Source organism: Perognathus longimembris, chromosome 4 (assembly GCF_023159225.1).
Source record: "Perognathus longimembris pacificus isolate PPM17 chromosome 4, ASM2315922v1, whole genome shotgun sequence".
NCBI lineage: Eukaryota > Metazoa > Chordata > Mammalia > Rodentia > Heteromyidae > Perognathus > Perognathus longimembris.
This window is the reverse complement of record NC_063164.1, coordinates 1986538-2005080: the sequence shown is the minus strand read 5'-3', so window position 1 is coordinate 2005080 and position 18543 is coordinate 1986538. Positions and strand designations below refer to the sequence as shown.

Here is an 18543-nt window from a genome sequence, read left to right as displayed (position 1 = left end):
AGGTGTTAAGCCTATGAGAAGCATCTGTGTCCTGTCATGTACCAGATAGCCCTGCAGGCCTTACACGGCTCTAGGACAGATGTTACCACCTCTGTGGAGGCAGTATCTCTGCAAATAGGCCCAATTGATTGCTTCCTCACGAGGCTATACAAAATCATGTACATTTAAGGTGAAAGAAGGTTGACTTGTTTCTCAAATCTTGAGGGCCTAGTTACAGTGTTATATGGCTCTCCTTTCAGATCTAGGGGTGCTGTATTGTTTGAATATTTGTTCTTCCTCAAGTGAAGCTTGGGAGAGAAATCTGCTGATACACTATGTGTGAACTACTTAACTCCCTTTCATTCTTTTTTTCTTTAAGGTTGAAATTTCCACGAGTACAAAGTCATCAAAGAACTCAAAACGGCGATCCAAAAATGCTGTGGAAGGTACTATAAAGCTGCTCATGTGTGGAGAGTTTCTGGTGGGGAGAACAGGACTGCCGTGGCTAGGAACCAGCAGACTTTGTGGACATGATCACTCACACACACACACACACACACACACACACACACACACGTGCATGCACACACATGTACATGCATGCACATTCACACCAAATGATACAATACCACACTGGGGATAGAGTAGCCTCCTTTCACTAGAAACCTAAAAGACATGATGGATTTTTCACTTTGTAGGAATAATTGCCAGCCATCTTGGTTTCATGGGTTTTTATCTGTTACATTGTTAGGCAGATTTCCTCCTATTACATACTGAACAAAAATAGCAGACAGGCAGATGAAGATGTTCATGTGTGTAAAAGTCGCCAAAAATTATCACTGGAATCATGTTAAATGTAAGCTCACTTGTCTGGCTCAAGGGTAGAAGCTCTGTAGCAACCTAGGAGACAGGGTGAGAGTCAGGGGAAAGCAGGGAAGTACTGGTGCTGCTGATAGTATGAAGGCTCTTCATTAAAGTGTGAGGTGGCTTTGAACAAGCAGTAGTATATCCTGAAAAGTCACCCTTTCCCCAACGGTGTAAGTTCAAGAAAGTTGTCAAGAGTGTAGATTTCATCCAGCAATGAAATGTGTGTGGTAAGTTACATTTTTAATGCCAGTAAGTGATACTGCAGTGAAATCTTGTGCCAAAGTTGTGCTGATGGTGGGAGAAGCACCCAGCAAATCAGCTGGTGGCGTAAGCTATAAGATTAGCCGTAGGGCTCCCCTCCCAGTGCCTTCTACCCCACCCTTTCCCAGTGCTTTCAAGGCTTGCTGGTTTGACACATGAAAATCCAGAAATTTAATTCTAGTGCAATGGCATCTTCCTGGGTGTCCTTGGTTTTACTGGTGTCTCTGATTTACCTGTTCTTTCTTGTCTGATCCCTATTACCTGTTGGGTCATTAACAACACTGGACATTGTTGTCACTCGGCAGGTGCTCCCTCTACATTAGGACATCTGTCAAGTTTTAATAAGCGATTGTTTCTTATGTCTTTATGTTTCTGCCAAGTATGCTTGGTTTTGTTTCTGATTTTTTTTAGATTTTAATTTTTGTGTGTGTTCTGGGGCTTGAACTCAGAGCCTGGGCACTGTTGCTGAGCTTTCTTGCTTTGATCAAGAAAGAAGCTCCACTTTGAGCTTTTGGGGTGGTTAATTGGAGATAGGAGCCTCAAGTACTTTCCTGCTCAGGGGTGGCTTTGAACCTTGGTCCTCAGATCTCACCCTCCTGAGTAGGACTACAGGTATGAGCCACCAGTTCCCATTATTTGGTAATTTGTCTAGAGAGTTGAGATGCGAAGATTTATGTTTTACCAGTCTTATTTGTGTATATATCTCATCTTTTCAATCAGTCTCCTACTTTAATTCATGTTGTAAAGCAAGGCTCTGGACTTGTTTATATTTTCATAATAACTTAGCAGCTGGTTTAAAACTATCTTACCTTTCCCTTGTGCTCTGCAGTGTCTTGTGTTCTGAGGTCTGGCTTTTTTCTTTTCTTTCTTTCTTTTTCTTTTTTTGACCTCCAATGTTTTCTATTTTACTGCTAGTTTGCTCTTAGTATTCTTGACAAGAAATTTAAGCTATTTCATTTTTTTGTTGTTTTAAGGTAATGTCAAACTTCTCAGGACTTATCTGATGTGTATTGTGGGAGAATTGGACACCTCTTGTTTCAAGTTGGTCTTCTCTTCAAGAGAGGCGTATGCATGTGCTGATGTGTCAGTCAGTCAGAGATGGCCGATGGCTTTGCCAGTGGGGTCTTTCTTCCCTTTGTGTTTCATACTGATATTTGTTGGTTGGAGAAGATGGTTTTTGTAGTGGTATGCTAAATCCAGCCTTCATTTCTCGGTTAGTCTAGTAGTTCTCAATACACAGTTGTGTTATCTCCTTTCTAACCACTCAGGACTCTTTGTCTGTGTCCTACAGAACTGGTGCTGGGGGATCTTATGATTGTCGCCAGATTTTTCTTACAGGGACTTGCAGGCTTTGTAGCAGTGAGCTTCCCTAGCTTCAGTCAGCAGTGCAGTGGGCTTATCCTCCTGCCTGCTGGCCAGGCGCTGACCTGCCCCAGACCTTCCCCCAGCCAAGCTGGCATGTCCCAGCACTCTGCCACACACCTGGAGATGCTCAAGTCATGGCCTTCTATATTCCATTCAAGGGTGAGCTTTGCATCCAGGAGACTGTGGGAGTACTGTATGTTAGCTGTGTGCAGATTCTTAATCTCTGTGAGCTCAAAAGACATTCTTCATAAGAATGTGGTGATTCCTACTTACTCCTAAGTAGGATATTATAGCAGAACAGAGTTATAGAGTACATTTTAATTCATTTTAAAAATAACTATCCAGCATTACAAAGTAAGTTTAATACCTATTTTCATTGTGCAATTTCATGTCAGGAAGAAAGGACACTAGAAACACTGAAAATAGCCTTTCCCCTGAAAAAGAACCTAACTCTTCCTACCGTAAAGCTAAGAAGGAATGTGCTATGATGCAGCTTAGTAAGACTCAGGGGGCCGCAGTAAGGCTGGGAGTGAATGGCTGTGAGTTGAAATTGTCACGGCTGATCCTCTGTTTCCGTGGAGTCACTGCACGTGGAGCTGTGTGAGGTGACCAGAGCCCCTGTCCTGCATGTCTGCCCTGATCTCCTGACAGCTCAGCCAGAGTAGAGGAGGCAGAGGAGTGTGGGCCCTGCTGGGCCGAGTGCAGGGCTAGCTGAGGTGGTTCCAGCCCAGGTCAGCTGTGGACTGCAATTGTCCACTGGAGCCTTTCTTTTCTTATTGTGCAGATATTTATAATCATCAAAAGAACACATGTGCAAACCTGCATGCAGGTTGATGATTATTTTGAAGGAAAACGGAATCAAGAGAAGTAGGGATAGAAGGGCATAAATAAGCATGGAGTGCCTCACTGAGCTTCTTAGAGCTGACTGGGGAGGAGGAAGACCTGTAGGTGTCCAGGAACCCTGAGCAGAGACTGAGCTGGAAGACAGGCCTGACTGCGTATGTGTCAGGAAGTCCACCTCTGAGGCTAGGGTACAAGAGGGCAAGGATTGGAAAAGGGTGCTGCCTCTGCGGGCTGGGCCCAGAAATGCTGGGCCTTCCTCGTTGGCTGTGCATGTCACTGGAGTTGTTAGCAAGGCCTGGGTGGGTTTAAGTAGGATAGAAAGCAAATTTGACTTGTGTTTTTAAAAGGGCCTACTTCTGAAATTGGAGGGTGGGAATAGAGGCTGGCGAGCAGTGATGGTGGACAAGGGTGATCAGGCAGGTGCCCTGAGGAGGCAGGTGGAGCGTAGGATGGCCATAGAGGTGACGACTGTGATGGAGTAGTTGCTGCTTAGAAAGGAGAGCAGTCAAAGGGAGACACATCTGGCAGTTCTGGGCACATAGGCAGTGCTCCTTACTGAAACAGAAGACTTAGGGAGACGCTGTTTGGTGTGTTAGGAACCAGGGAGAGGAACCCCATTTGGGATACATCCAGTCTGAGAAGTCTGTGCAACACCCTAGTGAAGTGTGCATGGAGGTGGGTGTCGGCCTGCCATCAGGGAGAGTCATAGGAACCAAAGGTGAGACCCGGCCTGAGTGTCGACGAGCGCAGCAAGGGGAACGCGCCCAGCTCCAGCCCTGCCAGCACGCAGAGGCTGGTAGAGGGAGAATCTGGCGAAGGAGGCAGAGCCTCCCAGCTGGAGGAAAACTTGGAGTGTGGATATCATGAGAGCCAAGAGGAAGACCCTTGTGTTGGAAAGGGGAGAGGGTTTCCCATCTTGTCTTCAGAAAGCTGCCTTCTGAGACATTGTAGACAGGGCAGTGCGTTGGACCTCCTCCTGTAAGTCCCACTAAAGCAGCCAAACAAAAGTGTTTATAGGGCTGGGGATATAGCCTAGTGGCAAGAGTGCCTGCCTCGGATACATGAGGCCCTAGGTTCGATTCCCCAGCACCACATATACAGAAAATGGCCAGAAGTGGCGCTGTGGCTCAAGTGGCAGAGTGCTAGCCTTGAGCGGGAAGAAGCCAGGGACAGTGCTCAGGCCCTGAGTCCAAAGCCCAGGACTGGCAAAAAAAAAAAAAAAAAAAAAAAAAAAAGTGTTTATAGAATTGTAATCTGCTTTTAACCATCTTATGTCAAGAAGGAAGGAGGATAATATTTCAGGTAAAATTTTACTGCTTTTTTGTCAGTTGTGGGTCATGAACTCAGGGCCTGGACGCTGTCCTTGATCTCTTTTGCTCAAGGCTAGTGCTCTACCACTTTGAGCCAGGGCTCCACTGTCAGCTAAAAGTTTAGACCCCGCAGCGTGTGCATTAGTAACGAACCAGATCAGGAGACTACAGCTTCAGAAATGGGTGAGAAAAATGCGTTCTTCAGTCTAAAATCCCCTATACAACCCAGAGTAGTTACTAATTATTTCTTACTCTGACTGCTTTTTAATGTTTGTCAAGTTTTTTCACAGTATGCTGATGATTAGATGTGACCTGGTGTTTCATTTGACTAACTCATTTACTTTTTATGTATATGATACGTACTGTATGTGATAAGGATGTGTGTTAACAGGTACAGTGTAAAATAGATACTGTATATAAGTCTAGCTGTGTCCTTTTTTTTGGGGGGGGGCAGTCCTGGGGTTTGAATTTGGCTTTCTATTTGCTAGGCAGGTGCTTTGTCACTTGAGGCATGCCTCCAGCCCCGAGATGCTTTCTTAATCTTGCTTTGTTAGAATTTTATAGAGTGATGTGATACACAGAGGAATTACACATAATTTCCCCTAAGACTTTTGGACTTTGTTCCACGAAGACGTCACGGTAAGGCTCTTACTGTGAAGCACACTTTGGCCCCTTGAAGACGTGACCTGTTCCTTATACATTTATATGAATGCTGGCACTGTGATTTGGTCCACACATGGACGTGGCTAGTCCTTAATTGAATGCCGGTTAGTCCAGAGGTTTAGGACTTCAGGTCAGGTTTTTCAGAAATAGAATTCATGAGCTGTACTCAGGAGGAAAGAAGTGTAAGTTTTGACTCCTGGAGAAGTAGGTAACTTGCCTGGTATTTATCTGATTTTTTTCCCCAATTTTGAAGGTGAAGCCAGAATGCTGACAAGAATGTCTCCGAGCACAGGGTCCCAGCAGCACGGGCATCTCTAAGGGATGTGTGCTGTGCTACTTGCCCATAGATGCAGCAGGTGCAGGGGAAAGCCACCATGGTGGTTTTATTCCCCATAGGGCAGCCGCATGTGCTTTTGCTGGTCATTAGCAGACCAAGGCATAGATGACCCAGAGCGGGATGACTTCTTACTGATGAGAGCTTGGCCACCATGGGCGTGCATGTTACAGTTCAGCCCCATCTGTGGCAGTATGTTTATTTAGGAGGAGCTTTTCTCATCTCTAGTCTCCTATTGCAGAGAATTGGTCCAGAGAGGAGAGTAAATGGTGCAGGCTCCACCAGGAGCCACTCGCTGCTTGTGGGCACCATACGGGAGGCCTGTGGTCTGATCCACACTTCCACTCACACACCTCTAGGCCTTCAGCAGGTGCGCGGATGTGTTCCCTGAGCAGCGTTCCCGAGCTGCGATGTTCTTCATTGTTCATGGTGTAGAAATCCCACATGGTAGTAAAACCCAGGTGTGTTGCAGCGTTCCCGAGCTGCGATGTTCTTCATTGCTCATGGTGTAGAAATCCCACACAGTAGTAAAACCCAGGTGTGTTCTGCTCAGAACAGATCACTTAGGTTTAACGGACAGCCCCAGATTAAGGTGAGCCAAAGCCTGATGTGAGATGGGACTTTGGATTTCAAATGAACTGGAAGTGTTCCTTAGGCCGAGTGAGCTCTGCGTAGAGGTGTGGAAACAATATACAGGCTTGCTATTGAGGCACTTACACTGTACACACTGAGTGTTTTGTAGACTAGAATGAAACTTGATGTCACCTGGTGGGGCAAGAGGAGTCACTTGCTCACCATTGTCCTTAGGTGGTGGTGGTGGTGTGACTTCAGGAATAGTGGCCAGGAGCAGGGCAGAGCAGAGACTGGGCTCTGGAGTGGCCCCAGGGTACGTTTCTTTCTCCTGCTGCCAACCCTTCCCCCCTTGGGTTCTGCTGCTGCACCTACCTTGACCCTCTGAGCTGTACCCCTGGGTCCTGACATTTGGAGTTGAGAATTTCCAGCAGTTGCTAGAGTTCCTTAGCTGGTTGTGCCCAGTGTGATTTCTAGAGCTACTTCCTCTGGGTCTGCTGAATAGTCCTTTCTTTACAGTTACCTTTTATTCCTAGCCCTTTAGAGGGAAACCTGCCGGCTTGGGTTTACAGGTGTGCACTGCCGTGCCCAGCTCATTGTACCCACTGATCAGTCCCTGCCAGCCCTGTGCCCACTGCTTGGACCACCTAGTGCTGCCTTTGGGTCCTTTATGAGGACCCACAGGTTTTGTTGTTGCTGTCTTGCTTTTTGGGTAGACTGAAATGAATTGATCCGTTTCCTTTTCAAATCCTAAGAGGTTTCTTCCTGCTTTCAGAGTATGTAAGCTGGGCCATGTGCCTTATCCTTTGTGGTTCTTTGACAGTTCCCGAGTTTTCTGGAATATTCCACTGTATCTTTACTTTGCTTCCTTTATTTCTTTCTTATTATTAAAAAATACAGAAAAGTATGGGCTGGGATGTGATTTAGCGGTATTCTGCTTGCCTAGCATGCCTGAAGCCCTGAGTTCGATTCCTCAGCACCACATAAATAGAAAAATCCAGAAGTGGTTCTGTGGCTCAAGTGGTAGAGTGCTAGCCTTGAGCAAAAATTGATTCCAGGGACAGTGCTCAGCCCTGAGTTGAAGCCTCGGGACTGGCAAAAACAAAACAAAACAAAACCCCGAAAAGTAGAACTCTAGTAGTTAACACCTGGATGGATGGATGGATTAGTTCCAAGGTTTTGCTGTATTTGCCTTCACTATGAATTCTTATGAATGACTTCAAAGTATGTCCAAAACATCCTGACATTTAGTAAATATTTCCACATTTGGCTCAAAAAATACAATTAGTTCCAAGGTTTTGCTGTACTTACCTTGACTATGAATTCTTATGAATGACTTCAAAGTATGTCCAAAACATCCTGACATCTGGTAAATATTTCAACATTTGGCTCAAAAAATACAATGAAATGAAATAAGCATTTTTCTTAGGCAGCCATAAAATTCTTACCTTGCTGAACAGTATTATTGTTTTCCAGTAGTTATATTAAAAATCTATGCTTTTTTGGTTCTGATTGTTCCAAAAATGTTTTCAATTTTTAAAAGTATGTTATTTCATTAGTTTTTTTTTTTCTGGTGATACTGAGGCTTGAACTTGGCCTTGTACTGGCCTGGCAGACAGATACTCTACAAGTTGGACCATGCTCTCCTGGCCCTTTTTCATCAGACTTTACAGAAACTGAGCACAGCTAGAGTTTGCACAGACCCCACAGAGAGTGTCAGTGCTGGCAGAGACATTGTGGGTATTGCCAGGTGTGAGTTTCAGTAGTAGTAACTGAGGTGGAATCTCCCTTGAAGCCGTGCGCAGTGCCCCTTGCTTTTCCACCTTCTGTACAGGGTCCCACTAGAGTCTGCCTCAGTTCTGTGAGTTAGGGTAAACTGTGGACCAGGATGGGTGGGGAGCCTGATGCAGGTATAGCTTAGATTCAGAGCCTGAACTTCCAAGGCAGGCCCTTTTTAAGTTGGTAGTCCTTGGATTTGAAGTTGGATTTGAACTCGGGAACTTGCACTTGCTAGGAAGACTCTACCACTTATGTCACACTTTTTTACCTTTATTATTTTTTGAATAGGATATTGCTCCATTGTATTAATTGCCAGGTAATGGAAATTTTAATTTTTATAGGCTCATTGTTTAGGTTTTTTTTTTTTTTTTAAGCTGTGGCTGGTTAATCTTCCTTTGTCATTGAGACTTGGAAGTAGTATTGTTAACAGTATATGATCTGCTCTTGTGTTCTTTCAAGTTGTGTGAACTTGAGGTTTGGTAAGGCTTACTTAAGAATGCTAGTAAAACTCTGGAAAGAAAAGAGGGTGCAAAGTATCTGGAATGGTAGCTCCATGGTAGAATGTTACTTTGGGTTGGATCCCAGCACTGCCAAAAAAGAGAACCAAAATATTACCAGTCTCAGACTATGGACAGAAGATAATAGATTTGTATGTATTAATGCGACGCCATGTTTTATATCCAGAAAGTATTTAATACTGTTGAAGAAAAGATGACAAATTATTAGAACCTTTCTATAACTGGTAATGTATAGTTTTTAAGCTTATGTTTGCTTTTAGGTCTTAATAGTGCATGTTCATTTTCTTGTGATGCTGTACAAAATATTATAGACACTTAGACTGTTAAGGCTACATCAGTCACCTTTATAGATTGAAATTTTCTTTACAAAAGTATGTTATATGCATAATTGAGATATGGATGGCTAATGAGTAATTCTGGCTTCAGGGATACTTTCCTCTTTTATTTTCTCTGCAAGAGAATGGTATGTCCTTGGGTGATGGCTCTGTTGTCGTTAGTACTAGTACTGGGTCTTCAGCTCTGGACCTTGCATTTCATTTGGCTTTTCTACTCATGGCTGATGCTCTACCACTTGAGCCACCTCCACTTCCACCTTTATTTTTTTCTTGTTAATTGGAGATTAGAATTATAGACAGGTGATGTTGGCTTCTTTTTTCTTTTTCTTTTTTAGGTTTTACATCACCTTTATTCTCAGAAACAATATGCATGAGTTGCATGAGTAACAATACCCCCATCACTTCAAGCTATGGCAGGAATCATATTTCTTCTTCTATGTGCCCAAACTCATACTCAGCAACGAGTTCTGGGTTTCAGTTTTGCTTTTAAGAGGGAAAATACGTGACTTCTCAGGCATTTGATAGTTCACTAACTCAGTAATCAGTAGAGAAGTGCTTGAGTTTCTCAGTATGTTAGCATGGCGACTGTGACAAAAATATTTCCTCCTCTTCCGGCTTTCCTGCAATGGCCAGCTACTTGTGTCAGCTTAACTCTGGGGCCTGGCCAAGGAGGGGGCAGCAGAGGAGCCTGTTGTGTCTAGGAAGGTCTAGAGGTGGTAGATGGGCAGTCTGCCTCTGCCGGGGAGGGCTCGGAACTGAGTAGGGCTGCTTACAGGCTGGTGCCCTCTCTCCACGCCCAATCCCAGAATCATACCAGAGAGAAACATTCTGGAAGCACGTTTTCCTAGGCTGCCTTTGTCAGCTCTGTGTGGACTTCCAGTATGGGAGAATGTGAATGAGAAAGTGCTCTTCGTTAGCCAGGTCCTTTGTTCCCCCTCCCCCCATCCAGTGTGCAGTCTTAGTGACGGGTTTTGAACTGTTTGAGTAGCTAATACTAACTGGACTAGTATTTCAGATGATAACTCAACCAGTCGGTGGCGTGAGAGCACTGAGGCAGCCCCAGCAGTAAAGCAGACAGGTAAGGATTGCTCCTGCACACCTGTGGGAGCCAGATGGAGCATCCCGCGTGAGGGGCTCTGAGGAGGCTAGCCATGGCACCTCCTGTCCTCTCTGGGTACAGCCCATGCCCCATGTCTCTCCTGGAGTCTGGTGTGGCAAGTAAATCACACTCCTTGTGCACATAACGCAAGGTATTTGCAGGGCAGCGCAGGAGACCCTGTCCTGTGTCCCAGGGGGCTTCCCTGACACAGGTTTTCGGGGTGACAGCTTGGGGAGTTCTGCAGGCTGGCCCTGGCAGGACCCCAGTGCAGTCCCTGCTGCCATCCGCCAACTATGCCCCTGCAAGCCTTGAGTGCAGTTTCCACAGTGCTGTTCTCAGCTTAGAAAGAGCCAGTTTCTCAAAGCCCCGGCACACTCCCTGCAGCCTGCATGCGTGGGTCTGGGGGTGGTGGGACGTGGCCAGGTGAGGCTAATGTTGGTCCGTTCACACAGAAAGTGCTTGACAGAAGCTGGTGTGTGTCAGCCCCAGAGGGAGTGCGTCAGGGAGCAGAGGGGAGATCTGCTGCCTCCCAGTGTGGGCACACAGACTGAAATGAGACATGCGCATGGGATAAAGGAGCTGCTTCACATGAGGTGCTGGAGGGAGGGAGAGGAGCAGGGGTGACATCTTTGGCTGGCAGAGAGCAGGCATGGTGGCCGGGAGAGTCTGCCAGGCAGCAGGATGGCAGGGGAGGTGAGGAGGGGCTGGCAGACCTCGCGTGGCCATGTGTGAGGGCATTTAGCCTTTACCCCAAGAGCCGTGGCAGGCCGGTACCTGTGGGCAAGGGGATGAAGAGCTAGCCCGTGTCCATGGGTACAGGAGCCGGTGCAGGTGAGCTCCCTGGGCCAACTCCTGGCACAGTGGGACCAGGGTGCTGGGAAGGGTGTCTCAGCAGCCTAGGTAGGCTGCACTCTATGGAGCAGGCCTCTGGGTGTCCGGTGATGGGGACTGTAAGTGTCCATTGGGTGAGGGACTATCTCTGCAATGTGAACAGGTCATGGTGCTCACTTACTATCTGGTATTGTGTCGTGACTTAATTCCTTCCCAGTACCCTGTGAATCCAGATCCAGCACCCCCATGGCATTGTCCCCTGTCTCAGAGGACAGTTAGTGCTGTCTCTGCAAAGGGCCCAGTCTTCAGGCTACACTGCATAGCCCTGCCCTTGCCTTTGGCAGCCCTGTCCCCAGGTTGAGCAGAGCCCTTCTACCCCTGCTGCCCTGGGCACCATTCTGGGCCCCAGAAGCAGCTCTTTCAGCATCACTGTCGCCTGCCTTCATGCTGTCCTCTGCCTGGAGCCGTGATCTGCAGGTCCCTCATTGCCACTGCTTCTGCTGCGTCTGGGTGTGACCTCTGGGATCTCCCAGGACTGCACAGACAGGGCTTCTGCCATAGCTCTCACAGGAGGGCCTCCCATGGGTTTGGAGGAGCTTGTCCCCTTTGACTCCTGAGGTGTGGCACACGAGTACGACACTGTGTCCACGCCCTCGCAGGCATTCATGTAGTGTTGGTCTTTGCAAATGTGTTCCTGTGTTTTAAGAGTGCGACACGAAGATTGTGCACCTCAGGCTGGCTTTGAGTACTCCCTCCCCCCGTGGATGACCGCTTACCCACCGTGACCTGGGTGGGGGTACTGAGGGGCTAGGTGGAGCCTGGTGAAGACTTGCTGGTCAGTTCCACAGGATGGGCTGAGCTTCTTCCTTGCCACATCTTGCCAGTGGCTCGCAGTTTATTCTGCCCTCTCAGCCTTCATGGTAGCTCCTAATGGTACAATTGATCTCTGTACATGTCTCCACAATCTGGTTTCCAGTTTTTGTATATTTATGATTCACAGCTGAAAATATAAGAACAGCAGTGGAATACTGGGGAAAAGGCCCTGAGGGGCAGCCTTCCTTCCTAGTCCATACTGTGCCGTTGGTGGTGTGCTTTTCTCTAAAGCTGCTCACAGTGTGCTGACACACAGTTGATTTCCGATGTCCTCTTTCTTTAGGTGACTCCCCCAGCGAAGCGGGTGAGGATGGCGCTGCCGTGTTTGGAGCAGTTACCGGCTGTGCAGGTGCCCATGGCTCTCAGTTCTGTGTTTCCTTCACATGTGCACCAGTGAAAGTATTCTAAGGAAATGTGCCATACAAATTTAAGAGTCAGGGGCTGGGGATATGGCCTAGTGGCAACAGTGCTTGCCTCGTATACATGAGGCTCTGGGTTCGATTCCCCAGCACCACATATACAGAAAATGGCCAGAAGGGGCGCTGTGGCTCAAGTGGCAGAGTGCTAGCCTTGAGCAAAAGGAAGCCAGGGAAGGGACAGTGCTCAGGCCCTGAGTCCTGATCCCAGGACTGGCCAAAAAAAAAAAAAAAAAAAAAAATTTAAGAGTCAATTTACATGTTTTAAGTTGTAATTCTGTAGGGGCGTTATGCATCATGTTAATATATTTTAATTATAAAAGAGTATTTTGGGACTTTTTTTTCCTCAGAGTATAAAGTTTGTTTCCAGTGTTTATGTTCTGAATTATTACTTTCTGAATTACATATTTCTCCTACTTGATTGTCGTTTTTGGTAGTTTGGGGGTTGAGCTAGGGCACTTGGGTGGGCTTGCTAGGGAAGGTCTTTGCCACTTGAGTCACATTTCAAGTTCTCTCTAGCTTCAGCTGTTTTCCAGGTAGGATCTCATGCTTTGCTCTGGGTGGGTCACAGACTGACGTCCTCTTAGCTGATGGCCTCCCTGTGGCAAATTAGACATGTGCTACCATGCCTGGCTGGTGCTCTGCCTCAGCTGGTATCCAGACACTGGTGATAATAGACGTGACCACAGGGCCTGGGTCTCTTACGTTAAATTAAAGTGAAGTATATTTTATTCTTTTGATAGTTTGGGCTTCTAACTTGTAAGTTAAATCTTCTTACCAAATGAAACAACAACAACAAAAAAACCTTTTCAGATTATAAAAAATAAGGTGGTACCATGGTTCAGGTGGTCGAGTGCCAGCCATGAGCAAGAAAGCTAAGCAAGAGCTCAAGGCCTTGACTCCAAGCCCTTGTACCAATGTGGGATGCGGTATGTACCTCATGCAGAAAATTCTCAAAACGTAGATATAAAAAGTGCTTGGCAGTTCCACTGTTTGTGGCTTAAATCTTCCCAGGACCCCGTGTGTGTAGATAATTACGAGGTGTGTTACTGTACTGTGTAAGTTACCTATTAGGATGATAACCGTGCTTTACAATTGAGTCTTAACGTGTGACTGACCAGTCCATAATTTGTTTAGCCACTGTCACCAGAATCATAACTATGGGTGACCCTCCTGGTAGCTGTTTATTTACACACGCCTATTTCTGTCCTGAGGTGGTATTTTTTAAGTTAAATGACAGAGTTGGTTATTCTTTCATCCATAGGGTTTGAGTGTACCCATTTCCTCAAATCTTCACCTCATTTAGATATCAGACATCTTTATTGCCATCAAAATATGGATAAAAGTCTAACTCATTTATATTTTCATCATTCATTTGCTCTTTTCAAATATTTGTATTTGAATTAATGGACATTCATATTTGAATGACTGAATTAAATATTAGTTTGTGTTTTATTGTGAATCACTGATTGGATTGTCACCTGTTTAGATGGAGAAGCCGGACCTGCTGGACAAGAGAAGTCGGAGATGTCAGAGACAGCAGAAGTCCCCAGTGAGCTTTCCTCTGGTGTCAGGTATGTGCTTTTCCCTAAGGCTTGGCTCTGGCCACACCCAGGGAGGTGCTGCGCTACCTCTTCTCAACCCATTCGCTGTGTGCTCAGTGCTTGTGCTGACTTAGAAGAATTATTTTACAAAGGAAGCAAAATCTAGTAATGTACTGCATACAGAATATTGTGGAAGTGTAGGGGAATGCTGGAAATGGCTGAGTTACGCCACTTTGGTAGCTGTCTCACTACTCTGCTGAGTGTGTCTAACAAGCGTGCTGGTGGAGTCATGCAACTTAGCACTGACATTGTCCTTGGTTTTTCTCTCTTGTCCACTTCAAAATGTGTTTCTCATATGTCTTTGTTGCTTTTCTAACACTTGGGTCTAGAAGAATACCTCGCCCTGGGAGTGCACGGCCTGCACCTCCCCGGGTTAAACGACAGGAGAGCATGGAGACACTGGCAACAGACAGGTGAGGCCAGGCATATGGGTCACTTGAATATGCAGGCTTGGGCTTGTATAAGAGAGGGTGGCAGGCAGTGCTGGGGACCTCAGAAATGATGGGCCATATTTCTCTGATCCCTAGCTAGAAGATTTTGTAAATATCAAAACAAGGAGGGGAAAAAAGGGGGAAAAGGGTTAAAGTCTTCATTGCATTCAGGTTTAAAAACAAACGGTTCAGGGCTGGGGATATAGCCTAGTGGCAAGAGTGCCTGCCTCGGATACACGAGGCTCTAGGTTCGATTCCCCAGCACCACATATACAGAAAACGGCCAGAAGTGGCGCTGTGGCTCAAGTGGCAGAGTGCTAGCCTTGAGCGGGAAGAAGCCAGGGACAGTGCTCAGGCCCTGAGTCCAAGGCCCAGGACTGGCCAAAAAAAAAAAAAAACATACGGTTCAGCTGGGTGCTGGTGGCTCACATAGCTACTCAGGAGTCGATCTGAGGATCTCAGCTTGAAGCCAGCCCAGCCAGGAAAATCTGTAAGAATCTTACCTCACGTTAACCAGCAAAAGGCTGGAAGTGGAGTTGTGGCTCAAGTGGTAGAATGCTAGCTAGCCTTGAGCAAAAGAGCCAGCTGAGAGCGTAAGACCCCAAATTCAAGCCCTAGAATCAGCAAAACAAAACAGAACGAAACTAAATGGTCAGCAGTCAGGCTGGATCAGAGTGGGTTGCAGAAGCAGGATTGGGAGATAGTAAGTGCAGACATGCTTTTCCAGGAGCTTTGCTGTAAAAGAATCACAGGAATAGAATGTGGATATACATATGTGTACATGTATGTGTGCGTGTGTGTGTGTCTGTGTATTCAGGTACAGGTGTGCTACAGGGCAGCAGTGGGGCATAGGAATTAAGGAGATTGCCTAAAGTCTGATCATGTTTAAGTTGCATGGGAGGAGATGAAGGCAGGAGGGATAACTATCCTGAAGACTGCTTGGTTGTGGGTGTGGGCCAAGGCCCAGGTAGTGCTGCTATAAGGGCTTCACCAAGGGAAGCTTCCCTCTGTTGTGCAGCTGGGATGTTATGGGAGCGAGGGCCAGGGTACTAGAGAGCCCTTGGATCGGAGCAGTCACCAGGAAGGATGAGGAGAGCAATGGCTGGGCCAAACTCCAGGGTGCTTGCTCAGAGTGACAGCAGGACCTGAGTGGAGGGAAGCACATACTGGGGTGTTGGGCAGAGATATCAGGCTGCAGTAGGCCTGGGAGATGACTGAGGGGCATGGAGGGAGTGCTCTGTAGAGAGTCAGAGTCTGGGCAACCTTGGTACTTTGGCCTACAGAGTCTTCTGTGCCATTCCTGGCCTGGGGTTTTTCACTTGGGAGAACAGGGCCCTCCAGGTAGAGGGTTGCAAGTGAAGAGCTGGTGTTTGTTAGTGGAGGGCACAGTGAAGTCTGGGCAGAGGGAGGCTGGGCAGCATGGAGAAGGCTGTGGAGGACCGGGGAGTGGACACCCATGCCCTGGAGGGCAGGGCCTAGAGGCCTCCCATCCCCCCACTGTCTTCCAAGAGTTCCTGTCACTGGCATCTGTCTGGGAGTGGTTGAATTCCTCTCGGGTAACTGCGAGTGTTCCAGATGCACAGGCTGAGGAAAACCTGCGGCTGATACAGTACTTCTAGTATAATCTACTTTTCTCTAATTCAGGTCAGGGAGTGGCAAAACAGTCTCAAATGTGATAATAGACTCACAGAATTCTGATAATGAAGATGATGAGCAGTTTGTGGTAGAAGCTGCCCCTCAGCTCCCAGAAATGTCAGAAATTGAAATGGTGAGTTTACTGGAGGGTGTTGTTTTTAGTAATGATGTTTAAGCAACATTAGATTAAGACTCCAGCCTTTAAGTTACGATGTTTCACTTTGTTTTCTATATTATATTTTGTTTTCCTTTTTTGGTGGTACTGTTTCAACTCAGGACCTCATACTTGCTAGGCAGGTGCTCTACCACTTGAACTACATACAGCTCTATCCCTGTTCTGCACTGGTTGTTTTTGAAACAGGGTTTTGCTTCCTGCCTAGCTGCATATGATCTGCCTCTTTTAGGCTTTCTGTTGAAATGAAGTGTTGAGATGAAGTGTTAAGATGAAGTCTTGGGCACTTTTTTTTGCCTACTCTGCCCTTGATTTTGACAATTCCAAGTTGGTAGGATTACAGGCATGAGTCACTAAAGCCTGACTTCTACCTCCTTTAATTTTTTTTTTTTTTGTTCTTGTTGTTGATTGCTGAGCTTTGCACTTGCTAGGTGGGCAGAGTACCTCCAAGCGACTCATCCAGCTCCTATTCTATTTATTTATGAGATTCAGTCTTGCTTCCTGCCTGGGTGAGACCTGGTCTATGATCTACCTATTTTAGGCTTCTCATTGTAGGTAGGATGAGAGGAATGCACTACTGCAGTTGGTGTTCTCTCTCTCTCTCTCTCTCTCTCTCTCTCTCTCTCTCTCTCTCTCTCTCTCTCTCTCTCTCTCTCTCTTTCTCTCTCTCTTTTTCTTAGAGCCTGGGTATTGTCTCCAAATGTTTTTGCTCAAGACTGGCACTCTACCACTTGAGCCACGGTTCTACTTAAGGCTTTTTTGTTAATTGGAGATAAGAGTCTCAAGGACTTTTGTGCCTGAGCTGGCTTTGAACCATGAACCTCAGACCTCATCCTCCTGAGCAGTCAGTGCCTAGTTAACATTCAGTTCTTGATTGAGAAGTGTTCCATGAATTTTTCTGCTCAGACTGGTTTAGAACTTTGATCTTCACAATTTCAGCTTCCCAAGTAGACAGGATTACAGATGTGAGCTACTCGGGCCTACCATCTTTTAATTATTTGTTCGTTTATTTTGTGTGTGTGCCAATACTGGCTCTTGCTCTCTCTTGGTTGCTCATAATTGTTACTTTGCCATTTGAGCCATACCTCCAGCTCTTTGCTGGCTAATTGGAAATAAGGGTTTCATGAATTTGTCTACCTGGGCTGGCTTCAAACTGTGTCTTTCAAATTCCAGCCTTCTGAGTAGCTAGGATTTATAGGCTTGAGCTATTAGTGCTTGGCCTTTTTTTTGTCTTGATGATCTTCAAATAGTTGTACAAAGGGGTTTCAATTTAATATGTCCACTATGTGAACATTGCATCTTAAACAGAGTCATCCCCTCCAGTATTTCCCCCTTACCCTTTCCTCAATCCTTTTATTTTTTTGAGAACAAGAGAAGCGTAGTTTTGAGAATAGGACATCCCTGAATCATTTTTTCCTCCTTTCTTTCCTGCTCAGGGGTCAGCAATGGAACTAGAGGACAATGAGAAGCATGGTGAGTGCATATGTGTGTTTGTGTGCCAGGCTTTGGTCATGGATCAGACTAGACATACCTGGGCCCTACTGGGCTATACATTTATGCTCCAGGATCTGGGTGGGACTACAGTCTTTGTTGGGCTGGAGGGAGGTGTCAGACCTAGAGGTAGCATGGCCTTTGGTCAGGTGACAGCTTCTTGTCTGTGCAGGTTGGCTGGACAGGCTCCTGAAGTCTTCTTTTGTCTGCCTGGGTTGGTTTTGTCTGCCTGGGTTGGTTTCAAACCTTGATCCTCAGATCTCAGCCTACTGAGTAGCTAGGATTACTGGTGTGAGCCACCAGCAACTTTAGACAATTAGCACACATTAGTAGTACAAGGTAGTTTTATTGTGAATTTCAACACATATGATATATTCCTGTCAGCCTCTGTCATTTCTTTTATTCCATCCTTGCTTATTAAAAAATTTTTCACTAGGGGCTGGGGATATAGCCTAGTGGCAAGAGTGCCTGCCTCGGATACACGAGGCCCTAGGTTCGATTCCCCAGCACCACATATACAGAAAACGGCCAGAAGCGGCGCTGTGGCTCAAGTGGCAGAGTGCTAGCCTTGAGCGGGAAGAAGCCAGGGACAGTGCTCAGGCCCTGAGTCCAAGGCCCAGGACTGGCCAAAAAAAAAAAAAAAAAAAAAAAAAAAAAAAAAAAAAAAAAAAAAAAAAAAAAAAATTTTTCACTAGGTTTCTTTTTCTATTTTCTTTCATGCAAATATAAACTTCTTTATCCTTATTAATCCTCATCCATTCTCTCTCTCTTTTTTTTTTTTTTTGCCAGTCCTGGGGCTTGAACTCAGGGCCTGAGCACTGTCCCTGGCTTCTTTTTTGCTCAAGGCTAGCCTCTACCACTTGAGCTACAGCACCACTTCTGGCCGTTTTCTATAAATGTGGTGCTGAGGATTTGAACCCAGGGCTTCATGCATACAAGGCAAGCACTCTACCGCTAAGCCACATTCCCAGCCCTCATCCATACTCTTTGTTAGCCTCCTTCTGTTTTACTTTTATTTGTTTTCATTGTTTCAGTGTGTAGTAATTGCAAAAATACAGGCACATATTATATGTTGTTCAGAATAACCTTCTATTGCTTTCTTTTTCTCCACCCTAGTCTGTTGATGAAGAGCTTTCATTGACATTCTTGTGTTGTCTTCATATATAG

General features: G+C 46.1%; 1 protein-coding gene across 8 annotated transcripts in view; it reads left to right on the top strand.

Moving 5' to 3' along the window:
- The window catches only part of Traf3ip1 (TRAF3 interacting protein 1), a 63589-nt gene that overhangs the window by 11472 nt on the left and 33574 nt on the right, over positions 1-18543 (top strand). For 2 of the 8 annotated variants that reach the window (XM_048344420.1, XM_048344427.1), the window contains exons 7-13: positions 359-425; positions 9840-9902; positions 11911-11976; positions 13533-13617; positions 13977-14060; positions 15723-15846; positions 17322-17358. In XM_048344420.1, the coding sequence (XP_048200377.1) occupies positions 359-425; positions 9840-9902; positions 11911-11976; positions 13533-13617; positions 13977-14060; positions 15723-15846; positions 17322-17358 (526 nt within the window). The remainder of the gene's footprint in view (positions 1-358; positions 426-9839; positions 9903-11910; positions 11977-13532; positions 13618-13976; positions 14061-15722; positions 15847-17321; positions 17359-18543) is intronic. The other 6 variants (XM_048344422.1, XM_048344421.1, XM_048344425.1 and 3 more) reach the window with 6 other exon arrangements.